Consider the following 13,859-nt stretch of genomic DNA (forward strand, 5'->3'; position numbering starts at 1 on the left):
CAAATTCAGACCACAAGTTTGGCTACCCGCCAGCCAGTCTCGATACTTTATCGACTGAAACCGGGGAATGGAGTCTTTGAAATGGTTTCTATTATAATATATTCATGATTATGCCCCAGAAATAGATAATATATTGGTTATATACTGTAAATATGTATATTATGTACGATTTAGTTACATAGAAAATAAATTTATTCTTTAATATTATACTAAAAAAAATATTTTACTATTCGACATTCGTTTGAATCTCTTACTCTAATGCTAGAAAAAAGAATTGAGAATTCCAACACATGCTGGGTTTAACTATGCAGTCGAACAAAATACTAAAGTCTACGTTAACTTGAATATCCGCTCCGCTCATCTCAAACCACTGTTTAAAGAATTGCGAAAAGTTCCCCAGCGCATCAGCACAATTCAAATTTGTCTTCAGTAGGGGTGAAAGGGCTCTCGTCTTGTGATTTAGGCGACCGTCTGTCATCAATATCTCGCCTCTGACGTGAGATAATTGCGAGATATTGCGCCAAGGTATTTCATTACTGCTACCAAGCCTTATGGCTTTTGGAAATGAAATAAATCTAGCAGATGTCAAAGCATTTCATTTATGAAATCAACTGCAGATGTAATAAGTTATATGAAAATGTTATAGTAGCTATGTTAAATAAATTATTAAACAATGTATATTTCTATTACAGGTTCTTCATCAACCGTCAAGCTGGCGCACATAAGTAAGTAAAAAAAAATGTTTTGTAAAAACGCAAAAAAAACACTGGCCGGTTGCTCGTTTGTTGCACTTTACTATATTAAAAAAAATGCACGTCTACAATAGCATACCAATGATCGATGACGTATTGATATACTTGTGTACAAAATTATGAGCTTTTGTATCGACGTAATACAGAAATTACAATTAATTTGGTCCTGTACAATTAATTTAAGATGTCTTTCATGTCAACGATTTTGTCTTAGTTAAAATAAATCGTATCTGTTTCGACGATAATTTATCCAACGTTTGTATATTACGTTTCAAAACGAGTGCTTATATTTGTTAAAGAAGATGATTTTCATTATACATGCCGTGCTGTACAGAACTCGCTCCATTTTTGTTGCTGAATAATTCTCTAAGAGTTGGAAATTTTCGACCTGTGGGAGATTTGTTGGCGCAGTTATTGTTGTATAAACGACACATATAAATAATATATCGTAATAATTATTGAAAACAAAAAAATGCAGCTATGCTCTATGAATGGTTATTTTAATCACCCCTAATTTAGGGTTGGCTAAACTGTGTGGTGCTTTTGATTACTCAAATCTTAAAAAGACTCAAGAATAAAAAGAGTTTTATGTTTTCCAACATAATTTATTTACCATTAAACACCGTAAGATAAATTGGAATATTGTATGTTTTACAAAGCGGACACGCAAAGATTTTTTATAGAAAGTCATCTCTTACAAGCAAGTTGCTTATCGGGTCCTTGTATTATACTCTCATTGTGACGGCAGCGTAGAGCGGACGAGATGGAACTTTGTCGATTTCCTCTGGACTAAAGTTTCGCTTCTAAATATTGAGTACCAAAGTCCCTATGGAATAGGGTGACCATACACTACCGAATAAATGAGACTTCCATTTTTTTTTCTTTAAATTACCAAAATAAATACAATTGAACAACACATAACGTTTTATAAGCCACACTTATTTTGAAATCGTTTGAATAAAAAACGACATATTGAAATTTATTTATAACAATGCAAACTATAAATATTAAAATGTATTTAAATATAATTTATGTCTCGGAAAAAAACTGTACATGGTCATACTACTTGAGACCGAGTCCAAGAGTTGTTTGAAACAATATACAATTTGTTATAAATGAAAGGCTCATTTATATAAATTTGCAATACAATATATTGCAGGCTTGTTTATGGCAAAAACTAGAATGATAACCTTTGATGCAAGAGTAACTTGCTGAGTTGAAGTTGAGTAATTTTTGTCTTATATCAATGCAATTCCGAGTTTCATATAATGAGTTGGGTCGGAGGCCTAATTTTAGTTCCTTTCCTTGACCACTATTTTCTTACGAGGAAAAGGTAACAAGAAAGTGGGGATTTGATGGATAAGATGATGCATAGGAAGGGGAAATATTTTTTTTCTGTGCGGCTATTCACCTGTCTATAAAAATTGGCAACGCATCTGCAATTGAGGATGTCTATCGGCGGTCGCTTCGACATTTCGGCGAATTTAGGTAGCCACTTGTTCGTTTGCCGCCCTGTAAAAACGACTTTGTTTTTTTTTTGCTTAATGCAGAAATAAGCAATCGAAATAAATCTATTGCTAAAGAGCTAAACTTTAGTACCGTTTATATGATGATTCATAATTTAGTCTTAAAACCTTGGTATATCATTTTAATATAAACGTAATGAAACTTAAGCCAAGCGTAAGCCTAACTATGAGTTAACATCTGGTACAATGAAGATATACTACCAGTTAGAAAGCAATAAATCTAAGATATATATTAAGTTTAATTTCAAATTAAGCTTCGAAGCAAGGGTTCGTTATTTACTTAATAATTTTACATAATGTATTTACATAATTAAATATTAATATACTTCGTCCGCTTCGTTCAATTGTCGTTATCATATAAAATATGAAATAAGTCGTTTTAAGGGTTCCGTACCTTATAGGAAAAAAACGGAACCCTTATAGGATCACTTTGTTGTCCGTCCGTCTGTATGTCAAGACCCTTTTTTATTCATAAGGTGCTAAATAACTATATATATTTCTTTAAATATATGTGTTAAAACTAAGTACTATATCGAAAGGTTCTACCCAGTAAATCTGAGTTTTATAGGTATAAAAAAACTAAAATAAGCAAATACTAGACGTATTAAAATAAAGCTTTAAAAACTTGAAACCAGCTGCGCGTGTTTCGAACGCGAACGAAAGCGTTATCAAAAAGGTTTCTACCAATTTTTTCCCTATCGTCCGCGAATGAAAAAAGTTGAGCGAGTGAGGTCGCGAAAACTCTCGGCGCATTTGCCGAAAATCTGATCTCGTTATTTTAAGCCTCTTTTATTCTTAACACGGCTGTACTCGTAGAAGAAATATCCATGTATATTTTGACGGCAACGCAATTTTATCGCTAACTTTTCACTTACGCGCCTCACGAAGTTGAGCGGCTGTAAGTTTAGATATTTTTATGAAGTTTTCGTTCAAGGGAACAAGTGGGTCACGAAAATTTTCCTTAATCTTAATTGATTAAAATTTACTTTTATAAAAATAATGTAATCTCAAAACAAAAGTTTGTTAGTATTTTTAGAAATACCAACAACGTTTAAAGCATTGTTATGTTTCTAAAATCTAATTACTACGATAGTCGGAGGCTTATAGGCTTGAGTGTAGTTATATCCTATTAGCTGTCGCCCGCGATTCTGTCCGCGGGGAATAAAAAAAAAACTTAATTAGTAGGTCATGTGTTCTTCCAGGTCATGTTCTACATCTGTGACAAATTTCAGCGAGATCCTGCAGCTGTTCTGGAGATACCTACAAACTAATATCCATCCATCCATCTAAACATTCGCAGTTATATTATTAGTAAGATTAGTTATTTGGATTTTTTATTTCAATCGTCTATATGACTTATTTAGTAAGTGAAAATAGATATTAAAGATGTATCAATCTTTATATCGTCTTTGGATAGCCGAGGCATCATTACAAATACTGTCACGGTTGTCTCTCTAAGAAATAACTTCCAGGTTTAGTTTGGCCCCTTGGGGAGAAATTTCTACGAAACCTTTTTACCGCGTGAAGCCTTTAAAGTTACATCTCTGCCGGTTGAAAACTTTATATGACTCAACATTTCAAAGTGAGTTCGATGTCACTTGCATTTACTTTTATCATTATATGTAATTTTCTTATTATCAAATTTACTAAAATTAAATAATCAAACTTTGATAATTACTCAAATGTTATAAAGGGCGATGCACGTTGCTTAAGAACAGGGTAAATTTAGAAATAACGGATAATAGAGACGTATAAAAGAGCAGTATATACTCTGCCCTAAACAGAGCAGGAAGACGATTATTAAAAAATAAAAAATACAAGAACCTTCTACAAAATACGATAATGTATGGACTTCAAATCAATCTTAAAAAATAATCGATTAAGATACGATGAAAACTTATGCAGTTCTTAAAAATGCAAGCCTCGAGGAGGCGTTGACTGTTGTTCATTTTACCAGGTCCCCGCGGGCCGCGGCGTCGTGACCTCCATGTTTGATCGTTATTTACCAGGCAGGAAAGTAAATTACGCCCCAGCAGGGATTGATTGTTACTCCCAGCAAGTTCAAGCTGCAATTTTATTGCCACCCTCAGGGCATTTTAAAGAAGCTGTCCCTTAGTCGAATGCAATTTGGATTTTACTTCACCTGCTAAGTTGGTTCTTTGTTCTGTCTCTTGAAAGGAGTTCTTGTTTTGCTTTGTATGTACTTAGTTGTATTGATTTCTAGCATTAAAATAGGTACTGATGGTTTAACTAAAAAAACATAAAATATAAATAGTAAAAGGTTAAAATTGAAAACTATGAAGAAGCATTTAATTGATGTTAAAAAACATACATGCAAAAAAAAGGTCAACTGTGAATAACTCATTAAATGCACGTTTTTATTTTTAATTTATTATTTATCATACATCAAACATAATAATAGTTTTACAAGTATGCAATTTGCTCTGGATGCACGGTAGGGGTTCGCAGATTCATTAGCAGTGGCTCTTGGAAGCCGTAGCGGAGTCGCAACGTCGGGCCGAGGCGAGCACGTACAAGTGTGTTGCTATGACAACCGGCGCAGTGGATACCAACCTTTATTATTAGTGTAATTCTCACTCATGACGTACATTTCGAGATTATGATATATACTAGTTTGTGCACACGGTTTCGTCGTCGGTTTTCTACTTCTCAAGTAATCTTTTTAAAGGAATAAAATATTTTGTTCTCTTAAAAGTGATAGAAATGAAAATTTGGTATTTTTATTTCTTCTTAAATTTAAATTTTACGCGCAAAAATGAAATTTAATTAATGAAGATATAAAGTTAAGAAAATTTTAAAATAAATTTATTCACTTTATAAAGTTCAAGATTACGCGAAACAACAAAATTTTGCGCGGAACATTATCCTAAGTTTAATCTGAGGAAGTGGTTTCGTCTGTATAACTCAATTACTGCCGAATTCGGGGCAATGTCAATTAAGCCGTCCCTTGTAATGTTTCATAATATAAGTTAGCCTTTCAGGATAAGAAGTTTGCTCGTCGATTTGTACTCCCGCATTCAAAATGGGGTTTCATTTTGGTTCACTCTTGTTCCCTGTATCTGGTTTTATTATAATACTAGCTGTCGACCGCGACTCTGTCCTTGTGGATTAAAAAAAACAAAATTAGTAGTCTGGAAGAACACAAGTTCTTCCAGACTTTGTTCAATATGTATACCAAATATATTTAGAATTTATCTCTATTGTTTGAGCGTGAAGCAATTACATTTTTTTAAAAGTATTTGACACCCAAGAATCCGTGCCTGGAATTAAAAAAAAAAACTTAATTCGAGATCCATGCAGTCGTTCCGGTGATACCTTCTAACAGATATCCATTCATCCATGTTAATTTTTGTAAGATTTTAATATATACTAAGAACAGTTAACCTTTACTTCTAATTGGCACGTGTAACGGGCAAGGGTAACGAGTTTAAATTATTTGTGGAAGTAATTAATTTCTTGAGGGTTGCTATAACAAATCTGATTTGTTAGATCGTGTTAAATCCAATATTGTAAGGAGCAAATTAAATCTTATTTCGAATTATATTACACTGGCTATCGGCCGCGACTCCGTCAGCGCAGGATTTAAAAAAAAAAACTTTATAAGTAACCTGTGTGTTCTTCTGGACTATGTTCTACATCTCTGTCAAATTTCATGGAGATCCGTTGAGCCGTTCTCCTTCAAACCTTTAAATAAACATCCATCCATCTAAACATTCGCATTTATAATATTAGTATGATTCTTAAATTAAAAACAAATTAAAACCATGGTATTGTAAATAAATTGTGGGCTCAGAGGATTTTAGCAATGATTAAAAATGTTCATTATTCAATAACAATGAGCCAACCCTCCAAACAAGCCATCAATTTCAATAAAAAGAAGATTGAAGACAAAAACGTAATCAATCATGTGAGTTGTCAATTTGACAGGCCCTTGGGGTGACCGCGTCAGTACTTAATATTTCCATTTTAATATACGATGTTCGCAAAATAAAACCTCATATTATCTATCAGTTTAAAAAAGTAGAAGGTTTGAAGAGGCTTCAGAAAATCTTATACCGACAATTATTGACGATAGGTTTTTATGTACGAAGAACGACGATGTTTTTCCGTAAAAATGTAAAAATGCTTGTTATTTTACATCATAACTAGATTTTGGCCGCGATTCCGCCCGCGCGGAAATAAAAAAGCGTCTACTTTTTTAATTTCACACTATGTTTTACATCAATACCAAATTTCATCCAGATCCATTGAGGAGTTCTGTTCTTGAGTTCTCCGTCGATCTATCCATCTATACGTCTAAACTTTCGCATTTATAATATAATTTCAGCAAAATCAGTAAGGTTATTTGTACTATCGGTGTAGAAATATAATAGAAGTAAAATAAATTATTATTTTTTGTGCGAAAATGCGAAACTTTTCTCTTGAAACTCCTTGTAACAAATTAATAAAATCAATTGTTTCCGCTACAAAAAGGTAGATGTTGCGGCGGCTTGATGCCACACGCACGAGTGCAAACTCCATGAACCAAACACGCCAAGTCGCCCGAGAAATTGATTCAAAAATATCTTTCCAAATAGAATAGTCGTAAGTGAGTTACGCCCGGAGCGTTTAGGCTCGTGTCAAGGATTGAACTCGAATCTATATATAACATTTTGTTAGCTATCACAGAAGGATGTTTATTGTTTATGCAAGAAACCTATTCGGTTACTTTAGATATTTTTATTAGAAAAAATGCTATTAATTTACTAATATTATTAATGCGAATGTTTGGATGGATGGATGCATTTTTCTTAAAAGATAACCCCAGAATGGCTGCAGGGATCTCGCTGAAATTAGGATAGATGTAGAACACAGTCTGGAAGAACACATACGCTACTAATTAAGTGTTATTTTTTATCCCGCGCGAATGTAGTCGCGGGCGCCAGCTAGTATTATAATATTTCAGAATTGTATAACGTCATATATTGGACCTTGATTCAATTGTCACCACGAATATGATTGCTGCAAAAGAAAAAACACAACATCGGCAGTCATACAAGTGAACCTCATTCATTAAATCAATTTCCTTGTTCATTGAAGCGTAAAATAAATTTGTACACATCAAAGACTTCATTAGATAAAAGCGATGATCAATGTTGCAGCGTTGGTAGATAGCATACAAACAAAAGACCTCACCCTTATTAGGGAAGCATATTGACAACTCAAACGGGCCCTCACGTAAACTGCAAGGGGAACATGAAATCAATACCTTTGGTAATTTAAACGTGTTACGCAATATTTTTTCAAAGTAGTGATTTATAAAAGAAAGGGATCATTTAGGTCTTTGCATGATTAGAGAAGTAACTTTTTTTATATAATAATATATTTACGAAACAAAGGCAATCGTAAAGGCGACGTCAATCTTGAGAGTAGTGGTAATGGCAACTTGCAAGGTCATGATCCTAAAACATAAGTTATTAAGAAGGTTTAATCTACTGAAATAGTGAATGTAATCATTTAAATTATATATTGTACCTTCATTCTATCTATACATACAAACATGTATTATAAATTAAAATCAAAGTTTGTACCCAAAAAATGAATAAATGTGTTATGAATTCATTGAAATTTTATCGTATTTAATTCTCCGTAATATTACAAATAATCCATTGAATTTATATTTTAGTTCTCATAAGTTTTAAATTTATTTTTTTCGTGAAAGGTTACTCACAATAGCATTGTCGTTTAAATTAATCCACATCATTTTAATTTCGAGTATATATTGAACGACCGACCAATACTTTCGAACCCTACTTAAATAAATTTAATGAAAAAAAGTCCTCCGCCGAAACGTAACGTGGGCATAATGGTACGAAGTGTACAGTTAGCTGCAAAAATATGTATACATTTAAAAAGCTTCAGAAATTTCTATACGCATTTGGTTTCACAAATATCTATGTAAGTATCCGTCATTATGCTTCCAATAATAAATGCTTGCTGTTCGTATATTTGAAACCGAAGTTGTGTAAAAGTTTCTGAAGTTTTATAATGTTCACATATTTAGGCAGCTGACAGTACCGACGATGGCATGAATAGGCCCTCTCTTCTATAGAACTGGGATTCTGTACATTCGTTCGTTATTGGAATTCGTCTATAAAGGATTGGTCAACCTTTTTTACTGTGAGCTATATATATTTATATGTTTGTATACGTAGTGTCTTTTATGCCCCTGGGTATTATAAAAGGGTAGGTTAGGGTATGATTTGGGATTATCCATTGCTAAAAAAGATTCGCTGGCCCGTAAGATGTGTATTGTTACAATTGATAACTGTCATTTCTTGCGGGCTTTTCATGGGTTCCGTAGGTTCGTGGAAGTATATGTGCAATACTTTATTATGTTTTGTTATTCCTTTTTTTGGGTACCATTTTAAAGTCATAAGTGCCTAAGAAAGGTACTAAGGGTTTTTTCTGCTATTCTGTCAAAAACAAAAGTTGATCGATTTAATCCGAGGCGATTAATAAATAATTCCGATAAAACAATACAACCCTGAAATTCACATAATTCTAAGGCTGTTTGAAACGATAGAAAATATCGATGATAATTAATATTGTATTAGTAAGGATTAGTTGTATTTATGATATAGGCCCACTTTGAGTAAATTGTGTGAACGCTGGATGTGTTTAAGCGATGGCTTTGCCGTGAGCGACGTTTCCAATTAGGCAATATTTATAAGGGATTTGGAATTGAGCTCGTTGTTACAATATTAGTCCTCAGTAACACTCGCGGGTGCGTAATTGAATTGTAATTAGTTGTAACTGCGTTCGATTCGATTGGGTAATTATGAGGCTTCCGTTATTGCCAGTATTTTGTTTGGTTAGAATTTGTGTTTCTTTGCATATTTTCCTGATTGTTTTGCCGCATACAAAAGTTTAATCAATCTATATATATAAAAAATTGCTGTTCGTTAGTCTCGCTAAAACTCGAGAAGGGCTAAACGGATTTATCTTGGTCTTGAAATGTTCGTGGAGGTCTAGGGGAGGTTTAAAAGTTGAGAAAAATTCGAATAATTGCCGGGAACTAATTAAGTTTTTTTTTTCATTCCATGCGGACGGAGTCGCGAGCGACAGCTAGTCATATATATTTTTCGTCAAACCACCAAGTTCAATAAATTATGTGCTATGCTATCAAAAATTACTCTTCGAAAGTCTATTTTTATCAAAAATTATATATCGTTTGGTATTATACGTTGGTCATTTACGTCTTCGGGTAAAATTTAAGATGTTTATTATATGAGGCAGATTGTTTTTAATATTACTAAGCTTGGAATAGAATTCTTGTGTATTCAAATTATTTTTAAGCGTTGAAAATTCCCTTTCGTACGAAGGGCTCGACGTTTATTATCGGCGCGGGGTCGCGTGGAAGTCACCGGGATCGAATCTGTATTCATGTCGCGGCGAACGCAGCAATGATTACCGCTCGCCGGCGTCTTTATGGTAATCAAACAGTTGGAAATTCAGTTGCGTTGATTTTTTACAAGCGGGGTTTTACACGGTTTTGTTTCGTGTACTTATTACTTTAGGGTAAAGGGCTTAAGTATACAAAACTTTACTCTAAACGGACATATTAAAATTTAAATGTTGTCTGTTCATACACAAAAACATACATACGCACAGAAAATCATTTTTTTTTCGGTCAGAGAGCAATAAATAGTATGAAGGTTTAACTTCAACACATTTATCACTAAGTAGAACCTAATTTATCATATTATGCCGTGTAAAAGCATAACACATAAACGTAGAACATAAATTATTATAAAAGAAGCAAATTAAAATTATGAAAATTCCAGAATATTCGAATATAAAAAAATTATAGAGTAAATTCAAAAGAATTTACTCCGGCCCTTTGTAGTTTCACGTCATGAATTTTCCCGACCTATTTTCTATGGAATAAATCAAAAAGAAGCCGAGGTCTAAAACGTAGCCGATGAAAAAAGATTAACAGCGGGGGCACTTTTGTGCCGCGGACAGGGATCAGGAAATATGGCCTCGAGGTCGTGGAACCGAATTTGGGAAGCTTACCTCGACTTACAAGAGTAATATCTTTGTAGTTTGTAAGATGATTTTTTTAGTAAAATAGAGGAACAACGCTACATGTTCAATTTTTAAGAAACTGCGAATATCCTATTATATAAAAAGTTTTACAGATAAAAAAATATACGGTCATGTTTAACCGAAAGCTTGATAATGATAATAAAAAGAAATCATTATATTATGAGATCTAAACTTAATTCTGTTTTTATTCATTTTGAAATTAGCAAAGCAAGGAAACATGCATTTAGGCAAACACATGTGCCTCATCATCATCATACTCAGCCTAGATTTATCCACTGCTGGATGTAGGCCTTCCCCATCGATTGCCACAACATAAAATACATACTAAACTATATTTTGTGGAAATAAAAATGTAATAAATGGCTAATAAATAAATATATTATAACTAAATGAGTATACATTTTTTACGCTTTCTCTTTTGTAGCAATGACCTTTTTTGTTCAAACATCACGTGCGAATCCGCGAAGAGCGGACGGAAATCTGAGAAAGTTTGGAAATTTAACGAAAACTTTCACTCTGGAATTGTACTCTTCGCACGTTTTAAAAGAAATTCTAACAAAATGCGTCGCTTAATATATTTTACTTTGAAGGGGAAAATGTAAGTTTTATTTGTTGGTGTCCATGGAATTAGTTCGAAAGGACACTTTCGGCGGTAAGTAAATATAAAACAGTCGGTTTCGGCTTACTAGATTATAGATTTATGATATAAATCAGCTTAACAAAACAAATTTTGAATGCGTATAAGATAAAAAAATATGACACTAGCTGTCGCCGTAGATATATAAAAAACTTATTTAGTGTAACCCATCCATCCATCCATTCACATCACATCCATATAAACATTCGCATTTATAATGAATAAATTGTATGTCCGTCTCCTGGCTCTAAGCTACCTCCTCACCAATTTTCAGCCATATCAGTAAAGACGTTCTTGACTTATAAATAGTGTAACTAACACGACTTTCTTTTATATATATAATAATATTTTGTTGTCATGCCTTAAACAGGTTAAAATATGAAGTCAATTTTAACATAATTTCATCAAACAATGTCTTAAAATCATTCTCAGTGAGTAGCGACACCGTTTAAAATATACTCAAGGGAACGCCGAGCGCTGGGAATAAATTCTAAACATCATTATTTATCGACACAGAATATTATGTCGCAAAATAAATGAGCGCCATCAAATATCCTTTAGGGGGAGGACAAAAGGGCGCGGGAGGCGACACGCTCTTGAGAAATTAATGCACGAAGGGGGCTTTGATTGCAGAAAAATATACGGTATATATTCTTTTTTCTATCTTCAGATGAAAGACAAAAGTTGCAATTTGTTGATATATACTTCTAACGTTTAATTCCTGCAGATAATAGTTTTATTGTCGCATTTATAAATTGATATCTATGGACAAACATGTATATTATGGCTATGCCTATGTCTATGGATGCTGAAAATACCATACCACAACGTTACATCTTTCCATTTACATACAAAATTGTTTAAAAAATGCTCATTGAGAAAAACACGTGACACTCTGTACGCGGCCGGCACGTCTTGAGCGACGGGAGCAGTCGAGTGCAATGATTTACGTCGCTTCGTCTTTTTTCCCGACTTTCCCCTCATCACGTCGCTTTTAGTAGGATGTTGGGGCACAATGGGAAAATCGAACATCGCAAGGTAACTCTTGAATTCCGGACGTTACAAGAGAATGCTTTATGTGATTACTACGGTATCCCGTCGGTGCAAAGTTTCCAAGTGACTGTCATAGACCAATTTAGTATCGTGTCCTCTATAAATGTCCCTGTGTACAATTGTATCAATGCAATTTTGAATTTTACATTGAATAATATAGGGAGAAATTTTTTTTTCTTTCTTATCTTACTTTTTACCAATATTATAAATTCGAATGTTTAGATAGATGGATGGATGGATGGATGTTTGTATAAAGGTATCTTCGGAACGGCTCAAGAGATCTTGATGAAATTTGGATGGAAACTTAGTATGGAAGAACACATAGGCTACTCACAATTTTTTTTAATCGTCGCGCGGACGATGTCGCAGGCGACAGCTAGTATTTAATAATCTTTATATTTAGATATCTCGGAAAATTATTAATTAGTGCGACATAAAAACTTCATAGGTAGAGTCACTGAAAGCTTTTACATATTTATAAGAGTCCAAGAAAAATAAATATTTAAAGAAGACTGTCACTGAGCCATAAATTCACCTCAGATGACAATTAATTTCCGGGCTATTTATAAACTTTTGAGGGGCCACCTTTTTCCTTTTAGTCGTTCATTACATTTTCACGTTTCACGCAAAATTTTCCAAGGTTTGTTCCTTTTGTTTATTACATTAGGTAAAACCACAGCCTTTTGAAATTATAATAAATACAAGGGAGAATACTTAGATGGCCTTATGACAATCTTCATTAGTCATCGTAAGCAATCATCAAATACCTCGTTTTTAATTATGCAAAATCTGTACCATTTATTAAACCCCCTCTACTGCGATGTTTCAGCCTCCCTTTTAGCTGAATGGACACAATTATTTACTTGAAAATTATGAAATGCTCGTGATAGATGGCTCTATCTGTTTCAATTTCGCGGAAGCCGTGCTGGGATTTCGCCCGCTTTGTCCCCGAATTACGTATTAGGTAGGTAGTGGAATGTAGGCAATTTTTTAACGTCGTCATCTTGGTAATATTATTTTGGACAGTGAAAAATATTGCGATGGTGCCGCTCTTTTTCTATCATAATCAATGGTTGAGCATTTTTATATTTCTATATATTAGTTTTATTGTTGTATCTTAACTTCTTTGCCAACAAGAACCTTATGTACTTAAGTATGTGTGTATATAAAATATAGATTTGCATAACTAATTGTGTTCGTGCGTATTTTTTTGTTCATTTTCTTTCATTTGTAGTCAATACATTTTTCCTTTAAAAATTATTATCATATACAATATAATTTGTAAAAACATTTTGAAATAATTCTTTAATATTGAACAGTTATCAATATTCTCCAGTGTTACGTTACATAAAATTTAGGTCAATCGTGGATCAAGTCAAAAGTTCACAACGCTTCAACAAATTGAAACTCAAACTCGTTATTTATTAAAGACAGTAGTAACATTATTCATCAAATGGAAAAAGCTCAAAAAACTATCAGAGAAAATTGTCTAGTCAATTTTAACCCCATGACTGCGACGAGTCGATTATCAATTCAACCCGTTCACCGCTAGTGGGATGTCAATATTCATTTAGAGCGCGGCCACGGTGGCACGGTAGCGGCAAGCGTGATTTGTCGCTCGCCCCGTCACCGAAGGGAGGCGGCGTGATGCGAATCGCAAATCGGCACCATACTCAACGCGAAGCCGCGTAGCTGTCGACTGTATGCATAGATTTCAAATCTTTTCGATATTAATAACTCCAATGATCGCCATCTTGCGCGTTTTATTTTTAATATGCT

At 33.6% G+C, this 13,859-nt stretch overlaps 1 protein-coding gene across 2 annotated transcripts in view; it reads left to right on the forward strand.

Annotated features, from left to right (window-relative positions):
- The window catches only part of LOC106125466 (CUGBP Elav-like family member 1), a 257,820-nt gene that overhangs the window by 12,510 nt on the left and 231,451 nt on the right, over positions 1 to 13,859 (forward strand). For both annotated transcript variants that reach the window (XM_013322725.1, XM_013322741.1), the window contains exon 2: positions 693 to 725. In XM_013322725.1, coding sequence (XP_013178179.1) covers positions 693 to 725 — 33 coding nt within the window. The remainder of the gene's footprint in view (positions 1 to 692; positions 726 to 13,859) is intronic.

The sequence above is a fragment of the Papilio xuthus genome, unplaced genomic scaffold (assembly GCF_000836235.2).
Source record: "Papilio xuthus unplaced genomic scaffold, Pxut_1.1 DF828952.1, whole genome shotgun sequence".
Classification (NCBI taxonomy): Eukaryota; Metazoa; Arthropoda; class Insecta; order Lepidoptera; family Papilionidae; genus Papilio; species Papilio xuthus.